General features: G+C 39.0%; 1 protein-coding gene across 1 annotated transcript in view; it reads right to left on the bottom strand.

Moving 5' to 3' along the window:
• Positions 1-918: 918 nt before the first annotated feature.
• The window catches only part of LOC131224892 (protein STRUBBELIG-RECEPTOR FAMILY 2-like), a 62,916-nt gene continuing 38,073 nt past the window's right edge, over positions 919-25,761 (bottom strand). The window contains exons 5-11 of the mRNA XM_058220337.1: positions 2,642-2,707; positions 2,448-2,519; positions 2,286-2,357; positions 1,725-1,796; positions 1,517-1,582; positions 1,349-1,414; positions 919-1,234 (exon numbers count right to left, since the gene is read on the bottom strand). Of these exons, the coding sequence (XP_058076320.1) occupies positions 919-1,234; positions 1,349-1,414; positions 1,517-1,582; positions 1,725-1,796; positions 2,286-2,357; positions 2,448-2,519; positions 2,642-2,707 (730 nt within the window). The remainder of the gene's footprint in view (positions 1,235-1,348; positions 1,415-1,516; positions 1,583-1,724; positions 1,797-2,285; positions 2,358-2,447; positions 2,520-2,641; positions 2,708-25,761) is intronic.

The raw sequence follows: 25,761 nt of genomic DNA, 5'->3' as shown, positions 1-25,761 counted from the left end.
TATGAATGACAATGGGCCAGGCAATCCAAAGAGCCAACCAAGATTTAGACGAGACTTGGACCTATTAGCCTGACCCATGGGCAAGGGGACTTAGCATGGATGGGCCGATTAATTTTCAGGCCTAGCATCTTGAATGAAAACCATTGATTTCATTCCTGAGTATATATTTCTTTGTGCATGTGAGGCCCACTTGATCAATGGATAGATCAGGAACATTTAAGTGGGAGTGAGGAATTTTTCAGTTTTCGAGCCAGGCCAGGTCGAGCCAGGTCCCAACCATTCTTGTCTGGCTCAGGCTGGCCCTACTAATGAAATCACCAATTTATAAGGCTCTTGATCCCTCTCTTCAACTCAACGCATTGCCTTGCGACATACCCATTTTTATTCATGCATCATAGTGAATTGAGGAGATAGGATAACTCAAATTGATCTAACTTGCACAGTAAAAATTCAGACCATTGAAATCATTCAAGAAATGGCACATCACCATCAAAATTCAACCTCTGAACTGTATCGTTATTTTGGTTTTGTTGCATCAATTCAACATCCTATAAATTCAGATCAATGGTGGGCAGAGGACTTGATTGGCTAGAGAAGAAAAATCAACAGACGACTGCACTGAACTCTCTGCTTGTGCTGCAAAAGAGAAGCCAATCACTGAAGCTACAAGATACAAAAACCGATGGGAACCGCTATTCTATCTATTCAAACATTTCCCTTCAAAGGAAAAAACATTCACGAATTTTAATAGAGACTAAATGCTAAGGCATTACAAATCAATAGAATCAAGCACATTTAAAGAGTAATTTAAGTTTTCATTTATCATTCTCAGTTGATGTGGAATTATTGATGTTCTGACTGCTCGGCCTATTATCAGGAGTGATATTTGGCAACATTTTATGATCATGGCTATCATTCTCAGTTGATGTAGGATATATGCTTGTGTATTATGACAAGAGCTGCTACACAGGTTACTAGGCATGCAGTTGCCCCAATTATTGACCCACGCCCCAACATTTTATGATCATGGCTATCATTCTCAGTTGATGTGGAATTGTTGATGTTCTGACTGCTCGGCCTATTATCAGGAGTGATATTTGGCAACATTTTATGATCATGGCTATCATTCTCAGTTGATGTGGAATTATTGATGTTCTGACAGCTCGGCCTATTATCAGGAGTGATATTTGGCGGTGGACAGACAGTGTTGGTTGCAAACATATTTCCCTCAATACTAACAAGAAACATGGAGGTTAATTAGTAAGAAAGAGGAGATTGGATATCGGATTCATAAAAGAAACATAAGAAATAAAGCATCATACATTCATAAAATGCCTACTCTTATTACCTGAGATTTGAAATGAGTTCAAACTGCTTAGGAACAACACCGCTGAAGTAGTTGTTTCGAATATTACTGAAACTTAGAGCAGTTAAAATCAGAACTGTGTAATTAGGCTTAAAAAGTATTGAAGAATAGACAATCCATACAAAGTAAGACACTTAGTTCAAGACATACAGGTATGATAGAGGGAGACCCGCCAGGAAGTTAACTGATCCAGTAAATTGGTTGTTCTGCAGGTCACTGACAGAATAAACCATGGATGGTTAATGGTATACAAATCACATTGCAAAATAATAATAATAAAAATAATAAAAATAAAAAATAAAAAAATAAAAAAATTAAATGCATAGATTGAAGAAACTTAGCCCATTAGCATACTTACAGAGCAGTAAGACTCGTCAAGGAAACAAATGAAATGGGCAGATTTCCTGTGAAACTGTTGTAGGATAAATCCCTGAAACATAATTTACACTTTAGAAGACCATTAAGGTGTCTCCTGAGTCCAACCAGAATAATGCTTCTCCCAACTCCCCACTATACCATGTATGGATATGTTATCAGAACCATGAACTCAATGGACCCTGCCATGTATGGTCACAGTTTAAAAATGAATTAAACTGGCTGTCTGTTATGCTTGTCCAATTGATGTGATTTCTGAAAGTAAGCCCATCCATGATGGGCCCACTGGAGGGTACAGTTATAATCACTGTACGCATGGCACATGTATGGTGGGGATCGAAGAAAAAATATCATTTAACCCTATAGTTTAATCAATGAAATTATGTCGGTAGAAGTGCACCGAAACTGACTGCTGTGGGTAACTGTTTTCTCGTGAAATCATTTTATACTTTTTTTCTAAAATTAATACTTGCGGTAATATTTCAGGCCAAAATAATTTCCATCTAGTTCATCTACATAACAAAGTTAGCAAATGAAATCTTACATTTGTTTTAGATTCTCCAGACCAGTAAATATGTCCCCAATGGAACCAGAGAGGGAATTGTGACTCAGATTCCTGCACATGGAAAAAAGATCGGTTGGCAAATATGAGCTGGCTACTCATAAACTAGAGAATTAAACACCCTCACTCATTACAAGAACTTACAAATAACGGAGAGATTTCAAGGAAGCTATGGAGAATGGAATATCCTGTCTCAGCCGATTGAATGCCAGGTTTCTGCATTGCAGGAAGAAAACAAAAATATATCTTGGAATTGAGATTCAAATAAAATAAAATAAAATAAAAAGATTAAATCCTCTATAGGAAAAGGAAGCCATAAAAAGTTATAGACATCTTACATATGGGTTGCACTGGGGGGCAAAAATAAAGGAATTACGCCATGAATGCTATTGTTACTGACGTCCCTGTACAAGGGAAGGATATTTGAATTAGTAAAGATAAATGGAACCAGATCAAATAAAAAGCTTTGTTTATATGTTAAGCTTAACTTACAAAGTGCTTTTAAGTTCATCCAAGTGAAGCTAAGCTCATCCCACGTGTAGATGAACATGGAGGATCTTAAATACACTTGGATGAACTTAGACGCACTTAGATGAAATTTGATGTACGTTAGAATTGAATTGGGTCCGGGCTACAAGATAAATTTCTATAAATTGGGAACAAAAGGAAACGGATTTGCATACAACTGCTGCCAAAACCACTTACAGTTCCTCAAGTGATTGTAGGTTAGCAAGTTCGAAAGCCATCATTCCAGTGATTTGTAGCCCACAAATTTTGCTGTTGAGGAAATAGAAGTAAAAACAGTTTGTACAAGAAGAGAAATTGAGGACAAAGATAAGAACAGAAGGTGATGTGTTACATGGATTGGATGGCATCTCCAGAGCATTTGATTCCTTCCCAGCTTTCTCCACAGGGGTCACCACCTACAAATTTCCATCCAGTGAGTTGGGGTGGGAAGTTCAGGGAGATGTAAAGGCCCTGCAGAGTTGCGACTGCAATGAGAAAAGAGAAGGGGTAACTCAGGAATTCCATTTGATATGCTGAGTGGAAGTGTGAGAATTTCTGTACTAAGAAAAAGAAAGTGTGAGAATTCCATTTGGTCTTTCAGCATTATTATGCAAAGTATTCTGGGGATTTCAGTTTCCACAAATGGAGTCCATGGTTCAGTAGTACCGGTGGGGTCAATTTGTCCATTTGGGCCCATCTTGGACGGATGATGTCCAAAAAATCTCTCTCAGGTTGGAAGATCCTGACGACCCATATGGACCCTTTTTTCAGTCGAAATTCGAATGTGGAATGTTACTTTATTTCTCTTCTTTGCAATTAATGGGCCAATCACAAATGCAAAGATTAGGACTGCCTATTAGGAAGACTTTGGGCCATGATATGTCCATCGCGGAATCCAGAGGAACAACTGGTTTGTAACTTGTCCACAGACCCCGCTTCTGCTAGGAAAAAAAAAAATCAACTATCCTGGGTCAAGGCCCTTGGTTTAGTAATCCTGACCATTGGCCCCGCCACGTATGGAACATGCCCCAAAAACCTCCTAAATGAAACAATCCTAAGTTCTTGACCTTCATTCTATGTCCTGAAAATAGACTGTTGAGGACAAACACAAAAACAGCCCGCATATTCATCTGAAAAAAGGCTCATGATTGGTGGCTAGGATCTTACAGTTTGTGGACAGAACAAACCAATAGTCTTGATCTCTGAAAAACTCCCCATTTATACAAAATTAAAACCCAATCATACCAAGGTTTCCCCTGGGTCAAGTATCATGTGGTTCCCATTCTCAGATACACAATACACATGCAGCAAAAAACACTAACAGCTTATGAGCCACAACACATCATCATTTCTTGCAGACAAAAAAATGCCAGCATACCCGTGTGGTATTTTCACAGCAGATCCTTAATGGGACTGGACGATATGTACTTGATAGAGTGGAATAGCTTGACAAGATTTATGTTGCCAACCCCAATTAGTTGGGATAAGACTTAGATGAGGGTGATTATGATTCCTGTTATAGGTGACTACCATCTCAAAAATGGTGATCTCTTCCACCATACACATGTATGGAAATTCAGACTAGCCAAACCACTGAGCCGATCTCGGATGGAGTAAAACCGTAAATGAGACTGAGCAGATGATAATAACTATCTGATATATGTCGTTGAATTGGTAATACTCTGTGTTTCTTTTAACCACCCACCAATCGGATGGCTAGGATTGCCAAATAGTGTGATTTTCAAGAAATCCTCCACCATAGTGTGCCCCACAGTTTGGATGGTTGGAATAGCAGTATGTGTGCCGCGTTAAGCAGGATTGGTCGCTACTGTCTCAAAAACAATGGTGAACTTCTACCAGAGATTCTTCTGGACTGCGCGAGTGGATTCATTGACCGATGCATATGGATGCCTGGAATGGCCCGCCACTCAAGAGGTAGGTCTCACCATGAGCAGGCCATGGGCCTACCTTATGAAGTGGGTATTACATTGATCCACATGGCCCAGGCAGAGGACATGCTTTCATTTCAGTAATCTTTAGAAGTTCCAGCTTTTCACCCTTTCAAGTTAGTATATTCTCCCATATGATCTATCAAAACTTTCACAAATGTATATACATATATATACAAACAATAAAAGGAGAAGCGATAAACATATTCAAATTACCATCCAAAGGATAGGTCACTGCTGATGTTTCAGAAAGTAGTACTGCCCAGAAGATAAATGTGAAGAGAAGAAACATAATGTGATGTTTGTCCATTGATATGAGATATGTATCTATGATTGCCTGAAAACTGGAAACAAGAAATCGTAAGAAGAAAGACAAAAGTCAAGAGAGATCATACCAAAGCTTGATATACCCCCGAGATTGCACGAAAAGAAATCAAACAAACAGTCTGCAACGAATTTAAAAGAGTAAATAAAAAAGAAAATCAAATAAAAACAGAGCTTATCAACAACTAATAATCAATATAAAAAAATAAAAGTAAATAAATAAAGAAGCAGAATCTTGTAAAGATTTTTGAAATTCCATTTCCAAGAAAATCAAAATACTAACAAAGAGCCTACTGATTTTGTAGCAATTGGGTAAAGAAAACAGACCTTAGAAACTATTGCCAAAAAAATGGGAGAATCTTGTAAAGGGTTTTGAAATTCTGTTTACAAGAACAGAAATGCAAAAAATTCAAATGCTAGAAAATGCAATTACAGATTCTCAAGGATTTGGTTCAACAACTTGAAAGTACATTTTTGAACTTCTAGGATGAGGTAATTTGTCATTTGTGCAGATTCCTCTAACATCTCTACCCACTGAGGGATTCCCCTTTTTGAAATTCCTAATTGCCGGCAAGTGGTTTTCGAAATTCTGTTTACAAGAAGGGAAATCAAGAAAACTCAGATGCTTTAAAATGCTTCTGTCAATAGATTCTCTTCGATTCGGTTTGAAAGGACAGTAACCAAGATCATTTGCAGCTAAAAATCGCTGCAGTGAATCAAATAAAAGATTATTTTTAAAAAGAAACTAATCAAATCGAAGTCTTCTAAGATCCGATAATAAAGACGCATAAGAAAAATCAATAAATCGAGATTGTTTTCAAGAACTAGTATCTAACCAGTCACAGCTTGAAAATGCTCAAATAGATTGAAGATTATCAGTAAAAATCATCAAAAATCGCTCAATTCAAACAGTATGAAAGAAGAACACAAGTATTTCAAGATCAGATAGAAGAAAGAAAAAGATTGAAAGGAAAAACACAGAAAAACAAAGAAGAGATAGTAAGCATGATGATATGAAAACAGAAGAAGAGCAAGAGATCGACCTTCCAAAAGATGTTGAGAATTCCAGAGATGAGAGAGAGATCCGTTGATTGCTTGAGAGAGAGAGAGAGAGAGAGAGAGAGAGAGAGAGAGATTGCTAGATGAGAAGGATAGGCCTCGTGCTTGCATTTTATACAGGTGACTCTGGCGGGAAGACTGTCCTGTGATGTATGCCCACGTGGCTCTTTTCCATTGCTTGGATCGAAATACTTACAATGCCTCTGTGGGTCCCACCCGTGTTGTTTGATCTGTACGGTTAAGATATGAGACTTCACCTGATGGATGTATCGGATATTACAAAATTTACACTGTTGGGCCATCATAACTCCGGTGCTGTATACGTTGTATACAACCGGTCGTTGTCGAGGATTCCCGTCCATCTTAGTGGCTTAGGTGTTAACCTTACCGTGTGGGGGCCACGTTGATAAATTTTTTGTATATCTACTCCGTCCATCCGTTTTATTAGCCAGTTTTAGTACTTTTTCCTAAAAATTAAGTATATATAAGTCTCCTGTGGACCACACCACTAAAAACAGTGGTGAATGACCTTAAAAACCTTTTTTAGGCCATAAAAGTTTTGGATCAAGATGATCTTTGTATTTTCCCTACATCCAGGTATGATTGACAATATCAACAGGTTGGATACAAAATAAACGGTACAGTGGACCTTACGAAGATTTTAATGGTTGATATCCAATCACTACTGTTTTCATGTGGTGTGGTCCACCTGAGATTTATATACGTCTCATTTTTGGGTTCAAGCAATAAAATGATATTTAAAAATGGATGAATGTAATGGATGAAACACATACATCATGGTAGGGCCCACAGAGCACCGAACACCAGTCACAGAGCTGGTGTCAGGGAATTTACACTGTTGGGCCATCATAACTCAGGTGCTGTATACGTTGCGTACAACCGGTCGTTGTCGAGGATTCCTGTCCCTCTCATAGGCTTTGGTGTTACCCTTACCGTGTGGGGCCACCTTGATAATTATTTTGTGTATCCATGCCGCCCATCTATTTTACAAGCCCATTTTAGGACGTTTTAGTAAAAATTAAGAAGATCGAAATCTCCGATGGACCACACCACTGAAAATAGTGGTGAATGACATTAATAACCTTTTTTAGGCCACAAAAGTTTTGGATCAAGATGATCTTTGTATTTTCCCTACATCCAGGTCTGATTGACAATATCAACAGGTTGGATACAAAATAAGCAATATAGATATGCTTCCGGTGGGCCTGGGAAATTTTTAATGTTAGGTGTTCAATCACCACTGTTTCCTATGGTGTGGTCCACCTAGTAGTTGGAGCTTCTTAAATTTTTGAATAACGTGCTAAAATTCTCGTTAAAATCGGATGAACGGCGTGGATATACAACACATTATCAAAGTGGGCCCCACAGTCATAATCGTCTCCCCTCTTCTTGATGGGCGGGGTTTCCTGAAGAACCGATATACGGGGTAGCCATTTCTCATGGCAGGATCGATCAGGACTGTCCATCTAGTAACCCTCATTCTGGATGGCCTATGTTTCAAAAAATCATTCTTATCAGATGCTCATAGTCATTGCTTTTCTGCACTAAACGTTGATTGTTAACTGTTTTTCTTCTTTACCGTTGCTTTAAAGGGCACTGTTATATTCATAGTGGGATCCACTAGATGGACCGTCAAGATTGGCCTAATAACTTCTTAACATCTATCATGCCACGTGTACTGTAGTAAGATGGCTCTAGCATATTCTCGCTCTAAGCATGACATGACAATCTCATCGGGGTTAACTCTGATACGTTAGTTTGCATCACCTTCAAATGGTGGTGAATCCTAATCTTCGCATGTAACACCCATTTAGAGCCATCCAAACCACTCAAGTTGTGGTTCCAATTGTCGATGGAGCATTTATCTCAAATTCCACTAATAAAGAAATCATAATAATCCAATTAATGACAATTAAATGAATGGTTAGTATTTTTTGAAGGGAAAAATCAAATGATTAATATTAGCTTGTCAATGATATGTTTTGATTTACCGTCATCCACGGTTGGTTCGAGCGATTGAATCGTTTGGATTTCCATACAATTAATCATTTGTATGTTATAAGGGTCACCACCGTAACCAAGGTGAAGTCCATCTTAGTAAATTACAATCGTCTCTCCTTGATCTCAAACATTAGATCATCTTTATATTGTTAAAAAAGAAGGTGAAATAGAACCCCTATAAGTCTAAAGGATGTAACATGCAATAGAAATGAAAATGAAAATTGGCTAAACAAATTGAGCCGACTATCATGCTTCTCCACTCCACCCTTCACCTTCTCAAACCATCATGTTAGTGTAAACCTATATGTTGGGTTGGGGGTTACGACATAATATTCATCACATACAAAAATGAATTGAAAAACATATCAAACATAAAATTCACAAGATAAATATAGTGTACAAAATTAGACATAATTGACGAAAATGTAGCATTTCATGAATTTGAACAAGCTTCATATGAAATAGAGATAGAAATTGAGCGAGGAAATACCGAAAATTATACGAGACAAACTATCAACATAAAGCGAAGCAAACTAGAATTTGAGTGAGGCAAACTACAAATTAAGCTGGGCAAACAGGATATTGAGCGGGGGCAAACTAGATATTTAACGGGGCAAACTAAAATTTAAGCGGGGCAAGCATGAAATTGAGCAGGGCAAACATAAAATTGAGCAGGGCAAACTGAAAATTGAGCAAGGAAAACATCTAATTCAACAAGGCAAACTGGAAATTGTACGTGTAAACTTGCCATAATACATAATTTGATTAAATAATAGAGGACCAAGTACTCACGTTCCACAATACATGAGAATGATATTGTTCTTTAGAAAATAAAGAGTAAGCAATGAATTAAGCTTATATGGATCAGGGTTTTAAAGATACGAATGACTTCATGTGGTGCTCGCTAAATTTAGCTACGTTGTCTATCATGGAATTGCGTGAGGCAAGTATGAAAATTGAGTAAGACGAACATGAAAGTTCAACGAGACAAGCTAGAAATTGAACGAGGTAATCATGAAAATTGAGCAAGGCAAACTAAAAATGGTGCGAGGGAAGCATGAAAATTTAGCAAGGCAAGCTAGAAATTGAGGAAGGGAACCTATACATTGAGCGGGGGAAACATGAAATTGGGTGGGGGAAACATGAAATTCAGCGGGAAAAACATGAAATTGATAGGGGCAAACTTGATTTTCAGCGGGAGAAACATAAAATTCAGCAGTGCAAATTATGAAATTCAGTGGAAAAAACTAAAAATTGAGCCGGGCAAACATGAAATTGAGTGGAGCAAAGTAGAAATTCAGTAGGGCAAACTAGAAAATCAGCAGGGTAAACATGAAATTCAGCGGGGCAAACTAGAAAATCAGCGGGAAAATATGAAATTCAGCAGGGCAAACTAGAAAATCAGAGGGGGAAACATGAAAATCAGCGGGGCAAACTTAACAGATAATTTCATGGCTTGAGCCCACAAATTTAAACGTATCCAATATTCAAATGAACCACACCACATGCAAATTTTGAATTGAACTTCTACTGTTGATCATTTCTTAGAGGCTATAGAAGTTTTGGATCAAACTTATAATTGTGTTTTCTATTAATCCATGTCTGTATGATCTTATGAACAAGTTTGATAACAAACAAACACCACTATTGGGTCTACAATGGTTTCAACAGTGGAAATCATGCTTCCTCACTGTTTTCCTGTGGTATGATCCACTTGATCTTTTGATATGCTTCTATTTGGGGCTCAACCTCAACCCCTTAAATTAGATGGAAAAACGGATGAACGGCGTGGATATACTACATACATTCAATGTAGGCCCAATTGAGTTTAAAATTTACCTGTGGTGCGTGCTTTCTTCACTGGACTGACCATTTTCAGAAGAAGACAAAATGTTAATAAGGAATGAGGGCCCAGAAAATGGGTTTTTTGTCTTTCTTACTGGAAACGGAGTGAGAACAGAGGGTGAAAGAAACGGCAGTGAAAGCAGCAGTGGAAAGGGCAATGAAAGCAACGCAATGAAGGAGGGGTATTTTCGTCCTCAAATTGGGTCTCTGCACGTGCAAGTCCAAGTTGGTATATTAAGTTTGTTTTGCTTCATATCATAAAACCAACTGAATAAAACGTGGGGTGCACATTGGTAAATTTCTCATGTATCAACGTTTTAACAGCATTTAAAAAAAAAAAATGATACCGGCTAACGACTTTTCAAACGTACACATGGTATGCTTGGACATTGATCCAGGTCCTGGAAAAATGTTGATGTGTGTGCATTGATGTGTGCCGCTTTTTTGGATGTGTAGATTTTTTTATTTTTTATTTTTTGGATAAATATGTTAGCAGAGACCCTATTTGGGAATTGATATTAAAACCTTTGAAACAAGGTTATTTTCGTTCAGTCTACCACTTGAGATATGGATATATGTAGTTTAAATTAGCTTAATGCATATCATGTATATAATATTTGAATACCTGCATGTTAAGCATTGTAATATTTGAAAGTATCAATTGTAAGCCATCTAATCTTATGATAGAAAATGCTCGTTCATAGAAGGCTAAGCCAGAGAGCAAATGAAGAAGGCATCAAATATTACAACCACCTTATCAACCAGCTCTCATCCAATGGTCTCTCTCTCTCTCTCTCTCTCTCTCTCTCTCTCTCTCTCTCTCTCTCTCTCTCTCTCTCTCTCTCTCTCTCTCTCTCTCTCTCTCTCTCTCTCTCTCTCTCTCTCTCTCTCTCTCTCTGCCAGGCCAGGCGGACGCCTAGCCTACATATAAGTCTCAAAAAATGAGGAAGATACAAATTTTAGGTGGACCACGTGATCATTGAACGCCCACCATTAAAAGCTTCCTAGGTCCACCGTTATATTTTTTTACAACCCAATTCAATTTTTGGGGCAGTATTTTAATCAAACGACCACAAGATATTTATGCTGAACATATGACTCTGACCAAACAGTTGGGATAATCAGATCTCCATAATTTTAAGCTCTAATTGAATCCATAGATGAGTTTATCACCTTTAGTGTCCATATTTCACATTCATTCGATACCAATCTAATATGTGACCATTGTGCATGCATAATCCATGCATATGCTCATCAATCCAAAACACCCAACAGATTTTTCACAACTTGGATATGTAACCTTCCAACAAAAATGAAAAAGAATGCTAACATCCTGTAGAAAATTATATGGATTGTTAACAACGATAAAAGGTTTGGAAGTAGATGGGACATTCAGCAAGATTTTGGGGCAACAGACAATCCAGATGAATTGCCTACATGGGTAAGAAATTTTGCTCATTTTCCTGCTAACTTTAACATGGTCCACCTATGCAATTTCACACCAATTCTATATATTCCAATCACCCCATGAAACCCCCGCATCCTAACTTTTACCATAATGTAAAACCTTGGTGGGCTATGGTAAAAGAAAACAATTTCCTCCATTGATTTGCATCTCTCTATGCTATGGCCCACCAGATATTTGAATTAGGATGAAAAATTGGGCCCTAAGGGTTTCATGGGGTGGTGCATCAAGTGGACTGTTCAGATTTTGAGCTTATATTACTGGAATTAAGTTATCAAAAAGTTTTCATTATTCCTATATGTATATATAGAGAGAGGAAAGATCACATATGCAAGCGAACCTTGATATCAACCATAGGATCTTATGTACGGTTTGGATGAAGGCACAATAAAGTGCGAATTTGAGAGCGCACCTCACGGAGAGAGAACCTAGGACATAGACCAAAAATGAGACAGATTGAAAACTCAAGTGAGCCATGCAAGATGAGAAACTGGTAAAATACTTTCCTACCATTAAAACCTTCATGGGCATTATGTTTATGTTTATATGCCATCCAAACTGTTTATAAAATCATTTCTAATGGGATGAAGTAAAATCACAAAAAATTTAACATAATAAGAAGCTTTTATGGCCAAATGAATATTTCAACGGTAGTCACTGAGTCCCCATTATTTTCTCTCGTATAGGACACCCGAGTTTTGGATCTACTCCGATTTTTGGTCTAATGTACTAAAATGATCCCGCAAAATAGATGGGCAGGGTGGATTTCTCACAAACATCATGGTGGACCCCTCCTGGCATCCTAACTCAGTAACTTCCTACAAAAGGCTTTCACAAGAAACCCACAGGCGTGCAAGCGGGAGAGCGTCTCTCTCTGCGGAGTACGGAAACTTACTGTCAAACTCACACTTTATCGCCCCTTCATCCAAACCGTATATATGACGAACATCAAGGTATGCACGTAATGACGTGCCTAGGTGATCTTTCCTCTCTCTCTGTGTGTGTGTGTGTGTGTGTGTGTGTGAATTTTAGATATTAAAAAAAAAAAAGAAAAAAAAAAGCACATTCCCGGTATACAGTGCAATTAATAAATAGCAAGTAGGCTTAGGGCATACAGAAAATGAGACACTAATTTTCTGTTCTGTTTGTCCACACCCCAAAAAATGGTGGGATGTCTACTGTTGAAACTTTCCTGGCCCCACAACAATGTTTACTTGTCATCAAACCTATTCATAAGATCACAAAGACCTAATGAAGGGATTCTGTTTGTCCACACCCCAAAAAATGGTGGGATGTCTACTGTTGAAACTTTCCTGGGCCCACAACAATGTTTACTTGTCATCAAGCCTGTTCATAAGATCACAAAGACCTAACGAAGGGAAAACACAAATATCAGCTTGCCCGGAATGTTTCCCATCATGTAGATGGTGTAATTCACTTGAGCTTTGGATTGCCTCATTTTGTCTCACGCCCTAAAATGAATGGATGGCCCAGATAAAACACATACAACATCGTGGTGGGGTTCACATAGCTTTGACAACAGCCGCTAGCTAGTGTTGGGTTGCCAACCAAACTGCATCCGGGCCCAAGCAATGCATGAAAGAAAGTTATGACCCCAACACCAACCAGCTTGTGTCAAAGCTTTGTGGCCCCACCATGATGAATCTGTTTTATCCACACCGTACATCCATATTACCAACTCATTTTAGGGCATGGGCCCAACAATGAGGCAGATCCAAAGCTTAAGGATCCTTACACTACAAGAAAGGAGGGCAGAACCGACACTTGGTGGAACCCTTTGCCCGCGGAAATCAAAGCCGACTGCAGGCAAAGTGTTCCTATTTAATTAAAATCACAAATGCCCTAATCAAAATCGCAAATGCCCTAACCGGCCGCCTCATTTCTCTCTCTCTCTCTCTCTCTCTCTCTCTGCACCTGATCTCACTCTCCGCTCTCTCTCTGCACCTCTCCGTCTCCACTCGATCTCTCTATACCTCTCTCTCCCTCTCTCTCCACTCTCGAACTCATCACCGACAGTCTCCCTCTCTCTGCCATCTCTGTCTCTCTCAGTCTCTCTCTCCGTTCGCAGATCTAAGACAACAGAGCGATGAGAGATTGCAGCTAAGATTCCATCATCGGATGGCGTTCTTGCTATCCAAACCTCATTTCCATCTAAGGTGCTGATATATACACTGAATTTTCGGTGTATGTGCATGAATCTCGGTTCTGCAGTAAGGGGTATTTTGTGTAATTTGGTTTTTGTATGCGCATGACTATGTTTGGTAGTCCACTTCTGACATGACCTTCTCCTATCTTAATTTTTCGGATTCAAACCCATCATACACTGAGATTTCGGAGTGTTAGTGTTGAATCTCTATTATTTATTTATTTATTTATTTTTTTATTTTATGCAATTTCGGTTCGGTGTATGGGTGTTTTCTGCATTTTGAGATGCCTGCATATGCAAGAGTATTTATTTTGGTAGTCCTCCTCTACCATGACCCACACTCGCACATTTTTGGATTTGGACCCATATCCATAAAAAAGGTGGATATAATGAGCGGATTAGGTTCGGTCCTTACTGTGGGGCCCACTTTAATATATTTATTGTAAATCTATGCCGTCCATCCGTTTTGCCAGATAATTTTAGTGTATTAGGCCAAAAATGAAGTAGATCCAATTCACACTATAGGAAACAGATCAAATTTTGAATTTGGTGTTTGGATTATCATCTTCTGGTTTGATTTTATTGCCAGTGGGTTTGGGTTTGAGTGTAATTAGGTTTTCCACATCACTAAAGGGCCCCATATGGTCATATGCATTTGCATTTGAACATGTGTGCGTACATGTGAGCTACCATAGTGGAATGATGCTAACTTTCGTTGACTTGATCCACATGCATATGCAAAAATCTAGATGCACAATCAGACAATAAATTACAAGGATATTACTAGTATATAGAAGGGCAAAATTCCAAACAGAGTACATGGAGTCATTTACCTTTAAGGCCAGCTCCAACACTTTTACCACTGTATTTATGCTTGAGATTTTCTTCCCTTGTACTTACATCCCTTGTTTTTGAGCTTTAGTTGATGATGTTAGAAAGTTGGTTCCCTTATCTGAATGTAGTCATTCTAAAATTTATTTTTCATGTTTTTGACCAAAGGTGGTATGATGATTTTAGCAACATGGTTGAGCAAAGCAGCTCTTGAAGAACAAACAATTGTTATTCTTATCATTTTTAAGGTGCTTATTTTATTGCATGATTAGATTTATAATTTTCTTTGTCTGATATAAAAAGCCTCACCCTAGATTGGAACATATACACAGGTTCTTCATCACCTTCTATTACATAAGGCTTTGCCAGTACATATTTCAGCCATATTACAAACTGTTAACAGGTTGCGATTTTACTAGACATCAGGTGGCACTTGTTGTGGCCTGTCTTATTTATTTCTATATTTACATCGATGTCGATAATACATATGGCATCACTTAAAATATTATTTTGAAGACTGCATTGTCTAGGTAACATTTATGTATGTCATTAAACCATATGGATTCTTGTACTTCGGTGGATTTCAGGGAGATTTGGCAAATTACCTTTAAAAGAAAGGATGTCTACAGCCTTCTAAAGCTCTGAGATTTTCTCTTGATATTGCTAGGTAAGCTCATAACTTGATATTTGGCCACCAACTGATTGTTTTTTAATTGAAGATGATGTGGTTTTCACTGACTTTGTTGGTGACAGCAAGTAATCAAAAGCTTTATCGCTTTTCCCCTAGTTTTCTTTTCTTTTGTGGGGACCTATGATACCACCAAATCCACAAGATCTGACAGTGATGTATAGCTTCATCTACAATTGGGTTAGCAATTTGGACAATCTGGATTTCTAAACAGCTAAAAGTTGTAATTTATCAGATGTGTATCATTACAAGCTATGTAGTAGATACTTTGTATTTAGAGAATTCTATAAGAATATCTGTATCTCTTGTGTTCTTTGAACTAACTCTGAACATGTCTCATCACATTCTGGAATCAGCCAGCTTGTTTTCACCATATTGCAAAGTCGGACTGCACGGGACAACTTCCCGACAAATCAACAATCATTGTTTGGTGGTCTGAAACACAATGAATGGTGATTTGGAGTGTGAGCTAATTTTAACTGCTAATGTGTGCTACTTCTTCATGAATGTAAAATTGCAGTTAGGTCCTCTTTAAGCTGGATTGGGCTTGGGCTGACCCCCTGGTTGGAATTGGTCAGGTCAAGTATGGTTACCTGATTTGGCAATTCTGCTTCAATCCTTGTGCTTCCCTGTTGGAATGTAACTCTTTAGAGCTGGTAAGCTTGTTTTGCTCTTTCTCATTTTTTTTTTTCTTTTTTTCTTTCTCTAACTTTTTGGTCCATGCAAAATTCATTTTTGGTGATCTTTTTGGTCCAGGAATTTGCACCATTCCTCAATTTGGTTTTCTTTTTGTTAGTTTCTATACTATGACTTGCATTGATCATTTAGCTTATTATGTGGAAGTTTTTTGGCACTTCTTTCTACTGTAGTTGTTTATCATTGTTATCTTCTTCACTTTTCTATGCTAGATGAAAATTGTTGTTTCATGAAAGTAGATTGACAAATTTGCCTTCTATGTGTTGCATTTTGCAAGATTCTGAGCCTATATGATATTAAGGATGAGGATATTGATAGTGTTTTTAATCATTCCTAGCCTTTGCTCTTTATAATTTTGATGAATAACAGTTTGTTATCTGTTTTCTCAGGAAACCTCTCGTTACAAATATCATGTGGATGAACTTACCTTGTTCAGGCAAGTATCTATTTTCTCTTATGCAATGTGTTTCTAAAATTTATCATCATCACTAGAAAAAGGTAACAGAGTCTTTTTGCCATTGTCTAATCTTTTATTTTCCCTTGAACAGCTTTTACCCTGCTTTCAGAGCTTGGTAATTTCAAGTTAAAATCCATTCATTACACTAGTAATCGTAATTAAATTTGATCCAAACATGCCCTTAAATTGTCTTTTAAGATGTCATGTTGCAATAACAATGTACTCAAAACAATGGATTTCATGACGAGCGGTCCAGATGATGGTTCTAATGCATATGTGATCATAACAAAAACAAGTACGACAACTCATCAGGTGGGCCACTCATTTATGAAAAAAATAAAAACTGATTTAGAATTAAATAGAAATTGGTCACATACCCAGCTTGTCTGCAGTTTCTTCTGGTCAATCACTATCTTTGGAGTGTTCAGATTCTTGGAAGGATGTCAAATAATGCTAAGTCTATGGAAATTTTACAAAGTAATTTTTAAAGCCTTACGATATCTGTATCTTTTGCCTAGCTGAATGCTAACCACCCTTGTCTGTTTCAGTCTCATTGATTTCTTTTTCATTTACTTTTCTTTTCTCATTAACCCTTGGGCAGATAAGTTGAATGTGTAACTATCTTCGCCTTGTTATGTTTCAAGGTGATTTTCACTGCCAACTTTGTTTGTTGACTTGGTTTGGCATGATTTGTGAAATTAGATTGTGGCCTGATGGGGCCCACATGCAAGGATATACTGTTTTTTGTGAAATTAGATTGTGAAAACCATGCTCCATTTGATATATCTTCCTTTATTTAACCGTTATAGATTTATAGAACCTGTTAGGATGAGCTACCGATAGAAATGGAAAATTATGAAAACTGAAACACATACTCTAGCCTCGAAGATTTAATAAATATATAAAGGAAGATTCAGGTTGGACAAGTGCAGGAAACTTATTATATATAGTTGTCTTTTACGATATTTTTATTTTTACATGTCTAAACATGTGTCTCTTAACATGTCCTGATGATACATGTTTCTGTATCCTCGGTCATTGATACATAATGGTACTGATACTCTGAACACTGCTTACAAAACATTACAATGTGTATTTACTGTTGCTATTTGGTATATTTCCTGATTTTCTTGACTAGAATATCATCTTGTTGAAAGACCGTTAATTTTCTTCACACACTTTTTCTAAGGAAGTTGCAGCATTCATAATGATTTGTGAAGAAACAGCGATCTTTGTTTTGGTATTTATTTCTACATCAGTTTTTAACTTCAAACTCTTCAAAGTTGGGATGGTAGTTTGTTGGTGTAGTCTATGGTTATTTGGAACGGGATGAGCGTTTGGTTTTTGGGTGCGGAATGGGATGAGGGCTCAGTTTTTGAAGGATTTCTGGTTAGGGGAGTGTAAGCTACAAGATCAATACTATGGATAAATGAGTGTCACCTTTTCTTTTCTTCTCTCTCTCTCTGCTTTTTTTTGTCTTGCTGACGAAAAAGATTTGCTCTATGGCTACGAGTTATCGGCAGCCATGAGTTCTGTAGCAACCGATTTAATTCGTAGCCATATGTTTTTAAATATATAGCTACGGTTATACTACGGACTATAACCGTAGCTATTGATAGCATTTCAATAAAAAGCTGACGATTTAGCGGCGTCCAATACAATTGTCAGGAAAGGTCCTGACCGCCGGTAAAGTCTTTACCGACTGAGGCTTTACTGGCTGTTAGGTAACCGCGGGCAAAATATTTGCCGGCGGTTTTATGGCCTTCACCGGTGGTTTTGACCGCCGGTAAATGACAATTTCCTTATAGTGTTACTCTTGTGCCGGTGGTAGACTCCCAAGAGTTTGTGGGTGTGTGTGCGCGTGTAAAACTTCTTATGACCTGCACCAATGTTTATTTGCCATCCAACCTGTTCATAAAGTCATGTAACCCTGGATGAAGGGCAAACACAAATATCAGCTTGTACACCAATAAGTTTTAAATAGTAAGCGTTCAATCTTCAATCCACTCTCTTTCCTATGGTGTGGTCTACTTGAGATTTGTTATCTGCCTTATGCTGTAAAATCACCTGGCAAAATGGATGGACGGTGTGGATAAAATACATACATTATTGCAAGGCCCCTATAGCTTTGACACTAGTTAGCTAGCTCGTGTGGGCTAGAAAGTTATTTGGACTAAACTAGGCGGGCCCATAGCTGTTAAAGGTAAGGTCAATACAAAACATGTTTGAAAGTTACCAACCACAGCAATCCAAAACATGTTTGAAAGTTACCAACCACAGCAATCCGTTGGTCAATCAAATTCCACCATTAGTACCATTGTACCTTCAAAGATGCTCGCTGCAGCCATGCTGGTGTTTTTACATCATCCTTTACTATTTGTGACCTTCTTCCCAAGACGGCTCCGGTGAGTACTCAAACGAGTTTCAACATAAGGTAATGAATAGGCTGGGTGGATTGCTGTTTATGGGCCTCGATCCCAAACTACATTCGGTAAACAAAGCAAAAACAATGAAAGCTCTGAGAAAAATGATTCTCCTTTGCTTACTTTTCTATGTATTTGAGACAACACTCAAGGGTTGAATATATAGAGAGTTCTACAACGACTACACAAGGTAAAATGATAAATACAAAATTTTCTATTTATACATCGTCTATCTATAGAATCGACTATACAAGGCAAGGCATATGGCCTGTCTAACATCCCCCCTCAAACTAATGCGGGTCATCGACAAGTAATAGTTTGTTAAATAGAAATAAGTGTCGTGCAAAAGTGAGGGACTTCGTGATAATGTCAGCAATCTGATCATGGGAAGCGACATGTGGTAGCAAAATGAGCCGAGACTGAAACTTCTCATGGATGAAGTGACAGTCAACTTCAATATGCTTTGTCCGTTCATGGAAAACCGGATTAAAGGGAATCTGAATGGCATTTAGATTATCTACATGAAGTGGAGTAAGATCTTGTAGATGAACGCCCAAGTCAGAAAGAAGTTCGCGTAACCAGGTAATCTCACTACAAGCTGCTAACATTGCTCTATACTCGGCCTCCGTGCTTGATTTAGAAACAGTGGCTTGTTTCTTACACTTCCAAGAGATGAGAGAAGTGCCAAGAAAAACACAGTAGCCAGTGGTAGATCTGCGGGTGAGAGTACAACCGGCCCAGTTAGCATCTGAATAAGCACGAATATCCAAAGAGACCGTGGAGGAGAAAAACAAAGATCGATCTAGAGTTCCATGTAGGTACCGTAAGATGCACAATATTGCAATCATATGAATAATGCGAGGAGCAGAAACAAATTAGCTGACAACTTGGACCGCGTAGGCAATATTAGGACGAGTCATTGTTAAGTAAATCGGACTCCCAACCAAACGGCGGTATAATGTGGGATCTGCAAGGAGTTTACCATCGTCACAACCATATTGAACGTTAAGTTCCAAAGGAATCTGAACTGTCTTCTGATCCGTTAAGGAAGTCAATGCGAGAAGATCCTTGGTATATTTATGCTGGCTGACCAGGATTCCATGTATAGAACGCAAAAATTCAAGTCCAAGAAAGTATATTAGATGACCCAGGTCCTTCAACTTGAAGGATGACTTCAGAACTTCCTTTAATGCCAAGATGCTAGTATCATCGCTACCAGTCAGAAGTAAGTCATCAACATAAACGAGAACAATGATGATTCCATGCTCAGAGGTGCGTAAGAATAAAGATGAATCATGACCACTTTGAGTAAAACCAGCTCCTATAACAATATCATGAAAACGTTGGAACCATACTCGAGGGGCTTGTTTGAGACCGTATAGAGCTTTCTTTAGGCGACAGACTTTATCGACAGGAATTAAAGATCCAGGAGGATGTTTCAAATATACTATTTCTTGAAGGTCTCCATGAAGAAAAGCATTTTTCACGTCTATCTGAGTGAGTGGCTAGGAGCGAACTAATGATACTGCTAGAAGAATGCGAACAGTTTTCGTCTTGGCCACAGGAGTGAATGTCTCATCATAATCAATTCCGTATTCCTGTTTGTATCACTGAGCGACAAGCCAAGCTTTGTATCGATCTAATGATTCGTCAGACTTGAGTTTCACAGAATAAATCTATTTACTGCCAATCAATTGGTGGTCAGGAGGTCGAGTAACAATGTCCCAAGTATGGTTATCATCCATTGCTGTAAGTTCTTCTGCCATAGCCTTCTTCCAACAATCATGACTGGCTGCCTGATGGTATGAAGTAGGAATAGATATAGTATCCAAGGTAGTATTCATGACAGACATAGAGTATATCAAGCGATCAGACTGTCGATGTTCAAGAGTGGAATGACGTACCAAGATAGGATTTGGATCAGTTACAGGTACAGTAGGAAGAGTAGTAGGTGATGAATCTATATGTGGTTATCGGGAATAAACCCGCAAGGGACAAGGAAGTGTAATCGATGCAACCGGAATGTCAAGAAAAATAGTAAGACCAAGAGAGACTAGTGTGGGCAAAGGAGGAACAAATGAATGGAAGACAATATGCTCAAGAAAAACAACATGTCGTGATACCCGTACACGACGAGAGATTGGATCATAGTAATGAAAACCCTTCTGAGTTTCTCCAAATCCCAAGCATATATATTTTACTGATTTTGGGGAAAGTTTGTTATGTTCACGTGATGCCAGATGAACATAACATACACAACCAAAAACACAAAATGTGGAATATGTAACAAGAGAACCGGTGAGAACAAAGTAGGAAGATTTACTATTCAGGACCGTGGTTGGCAACTGATTAATCAAGTAGACTGAATGCATTATAGCTTCTGCTTAGAAGGAACGAGGAACACTCATAGCTATCATTAAGGTATTGGCAGTTTCAACAATATGGCGATTTTTTCGTTTAACCACCTCATTCTGTTGTGGAGTATCTAAACAAGTGGTCTAATGAGTAATCCCATGACCCTGAACATATGTACGAAAATTTGTGGAGAGATACTCTCCCCCTAAGTCAGAGCGGAGAGTTTGAATTTTTACTCGAAATTAATGTCCACCATAGAATGAAATATTTTGAATTTTTCAAATACCTGTGACTTAGAGTGCAAAAAATCAATCCAGGTGTAACGGGTGAAATCATCAATGAATATAACATAATATTGTAGTCCAGAGAGAGATATTATTGGGGAAGGACCCCAGACATCCGTATGTACTAGTTCAAACATACGTGATGATTTTGTAGTACTTAGAGAAAAGAGAATACACTTACTTTTTGAAAGGTAACAGGAAGAATAAGAATAATCCAAATCACTTTTATTAAGATAAATATTCCCTAACATGCCAGAAGAAAAGAGCTGAATCAAACGATCAGAATGTGGATGACCCAGGCGAAAGTGCCAGAGTTTTCACATTTTATTTGCCGAACAAATATCCGAGGAAGAGGGAGAGAAGAAACAATGAGCTGGAGTAACGGATGGGTGAAAGTCCAGCACGTACAAACATCCATGCTGCCCACCCTTCCCAAGTAACTTCCCCGTTGCCAGATCCTACACAAAACAACAATTTGGAAGAAAGATGACCAAACAGTTATTGAATGTAAGTTGACCAATAGAAATTAAATTTGAGGAGAGTTTAGAGGCATGAAACACATCATGAAGGGTAAACTGGAGATGGTTAGAAGGAGAGAAAGTTAAGGAACCAACGGACTGTATGGATAGTTTAGTGTCATCTGCAGTATAAATAGCTTGATTGTCAATGTAAGGACGAGTATTGTGGAGATCTGATACATCACCAGTTATATAATTTGAAGCACCGGAATCGAACAACCATGGAGAAGATGAGGTGATACCTGACATACTGGCCGCAGAAAAGGGCCTGCACGATCTGCTGGAGCATCGTGGGAGTTAAAGGTAAGAAAAAACCTTCAACAGAACCAGTGGAAGTAGTACCACTAACAGAAGACTCGGAAGAAGTAGGCACAGAAGTAGCAGAAAGAGCATGACCACGACCATGACCTCGACCACCACGTTCACGGTCGAATGAGGATGCATCGGCACGTGAACAATAGTCTTGAATACTATGACTAGTCCTTCGACAATACGCGCACCAATCTTTGCACTGAGCGACGACATGTCTTACTTTGTTACAACCACGATAAGTTAAAGTAGTGGAACCACGGTTTAGTGTAGAGGTGGATACAGTAAGTGCCAAGTCAGATGGTCCCTGAGATGTCCCCTGAAAGAGGACCTGCAGTCGTTGTTCCTGGGCTAATAAATCATTAATAACCGAATTCATTGAAGGAGTTGGGCTACGGTTCAGAAGAGCAGCCCTGCAATGCTCAAATTCCAGACGTAGTTTCATAAGAAACTGTCTAACTTGCACACTCTCCCGCATTGTATGGAATATTTTAAAGTCATTTGGGAATTCTGGATCCATCATAGCCATCTCTATCCAAATTGTAACAATTGTAGAGTAAATAATTTAAATACTTTTGTCACCCTGAGTAAGGTGAACCAGATCTTATTCCAGGCGGTAAAATTGAGCCCCATTACTTTGTTGATATATTGTCTAGAGATGATCCCACATAGCCTTAGCAGTATGATGTGGCGTGAGGCCAACAACTATTGATTGATTGACCGACCGAATCAAGAATCTAGGTAACAATCCGTCCATTTTTCATTTCCTAATCAGTCATTTTGTCGGTATCGGTGGAAGTGGGGATAGTAATAGATCCATCAATTAGTCCCCACAAACCTCGACCCTTGAGAAAATTTTGAAAGTGGAAGGCCCATAGATTGTAGTTGGTGCCATCGAAACTACATCGTGGGGCCTTTGTACGGGAGTCTTTATCCATAGATAGGATGAGATAAAATGATGCTCAAGAAGAAAGTACCTTGCAACCACAAATCAGAACAACAACCAGTAAAAGAGCAACAGACCAACAGATCAAGACGTGCAGCAGTAGGTGTAGCAGGAGATGCGACAGTAGGGTGCAGATGTAGCAGAAGATGATGCAGTAGGGATCGGATGCAGCAGGAGAAGAATAGGGAGTAGGGATCAGATGCAGCAGGAGATGATGCAGATGCAGCAGGAGAAGAATAGGGAGTAGGGAGCGGGTGTAGCTGGAGATGATGCAACAAGGATATGCGTGCCCAGGTGCGTACGCAGGGACGTGTAGCAGGTGTGTGCACAGGGTCGTGCATAGGGGACATATAGCCGGGGTGTGCGGACAGGCCTGGGACAATCGGACGAGCTTGGTGTGTAGGAGACAATCGGATAGAGCTTCGTGAGGACAGAGCTTGGTGCAGACAGAGCTTGGGTCAGATCTGACAGGGGAGGAGCCGGATTTGACATGGGAGTGCCGGATCTGACAAACGGTGGTGCCGGTGATGAAGAAGATGCCGGATTAGGATTGATATTGCTTTGATACCATGTAAACAAATCAAAAACAATGAAGGCTTTGAGGAAAATGATTCTCTTTTGCTTTTCTGTGTATTTGAGACAACCCCGAAGGGTTGAATATATAGAGTTCTACAATGACTATACAAGGTAAAATGATAAATACAAAATCTTTTATTTATACATCGTCTATGTATAGAATCGGCTATACAAGGCAAGGTATGTGGCCTGTCTAATACATTCAACGATCAGACAATCATAACCATCCAATTAGTGGCCCACAAAAAGATTGACAAAACAAGAACGAAAGAAGTTTGTTTCCACCATCCGTTTGCAGGTGCCTTCAGTGGGGCAGGCAGTCAAATTGCCATGGCCCACATATGTATGGTTAGAATTACCGTACGCGCATCATAGCTACGGCCGCGACAGGCGGGCCACAATATGGTGGTCAGAAGGTAGAGTTCTATTTCTCCTTTGAACACTACATACTACCGTTCAGTATAGAGGAAAAGGCAATCAAAGTGTCTACTCATGCATCCATCTAAGCAAAGAGACCCACCTAAGCAAAGGTGATTGATGTTGTTTCATATGCTTTGGTGGACCCATCAGCCCGCGATCATTTGCTTTTTCAGTAGCATATCTTTCACATATGGTTTTCTTCACAGAAGATCTCTGCTCTGCAGCTAGACAAGTGAGAGTTACCCATTTTCAAAATGGTGGTTACGGATATGTAAGTAGATCTGTACCCCAGTCTAGTTAGCTCGGTCAGCTTGTTCGACTCGACTCGACTCAGCTAATCACCGAAGCAAAGGTGATTAGTGTTTGATGAAATACCTGTAAAGTGGCATTACTGTTTTTTATGCTGCTTCAGCTGTGTTTGATAAAATGTCGCACAGGCTAGAACTGGGCTCAAATTGGCCCGAGCCGAGCTGAGTTCAAGCTAGAGTTAGCTGCTGGCCGAACTGAGCCGAGTTCAAACTGGAGTTAGCTGCTGGCCGAACTGTGCCAAGCTGACTCGTGTACAGCTCTATTAATGTAAGAGAAACCCAGCTGTCCAAATCGTTAGCCCTATTGCAGATGGAACATGAGTTTGTAATCACACTCATGGGGTAATGTTAAACCATCTGTTTCCGTCTGTTGAATTTGGACCATCAACCATCAACAATAACGATTTTTTAACTGCCTTTTGATCTCTGCCAATTAGATGTGACCTTTGGGCTATGCTCCATCCATGAGATGACCCACAATTCGGATAGTCCAGATTCCCACACATGCACAGCTGAAGCATCACTGTCATAAGAAAACCAAGATGAACTATCATCCCCTAGCCCAGAAGACCTTGTTTTTTATTTCTAACTAGGGCTCTAATGTGTATCTAGAGCCCTTGGTATCCCTATGTACCTGACCCGATTTTAATGGGTCTATCACATCTTTTTTGAGCCGTTACGATATCAGATCAGGTTTGGGTCTCACCTTTTGGACCTAGTTGAAAATTAGGTCTAATTGGGTTTGGGTCAGGTCCACATCACAGACCCACTTAAAGTCGGGTCAGCTGGGCTGTGGGTCGGGTTATAGTATAATTATGTATCTAACATATATTGATGATTCTAGCAACAAATCAGGTTCCCTAAGCCACAAGCATGACCACCAATTACCCACTGTTAACGTGTTAAAGTGGTATGAGTGTGTGAGATCTACTTCATCCATTGGGTGGGCTGAACTGTGTAAATGTTTTCACTTGTTCCATACCCAACTCAAAACCTAGAATCCAAATGGGAACCCAATTCCAATCAGATCTGGGCTCGAGTCCTCAAGAATTAGACCTGAACCCAATTAGCCAAGGTACGGTACTATGAGACCTGATCCGAACCCTACCCGTTAACAACTCTATTACTAGCAGGTTTTCTATACCCCTTTTATTATCACATGCAACAACCTATAGATGAAGGGAGCTGACATAAAAAGCTCCCAGTAGTTTCTTCCATGACCTGCATTCCATATTCACATAGACCTCTATAATTGGCCGTCAACGGGCTAGTTTATGTCAGTGTCATGAACATCGATTCCGTAACATAC

Source organism: Magnolia sinica, chromosome 14 (genome assembly GCF_029962835.1).
Source record: "Magnolia sinica isolate HGM2019 chromosome 14, MsV1, whole genome shotgun sequence".
In the NCBI taxonomy this organism is placed as follows: Eukaryota; Viridiplantae; Streptophyta; class Magnoliopsida; order Magnoliales; family Magnoliaceae; genus Magnolia; species Magnolia sinica.
Note: the sequence above shows the minus strand (reverse complement) of the source record. Positions and strands in the feature narration are given on the sequence as shown.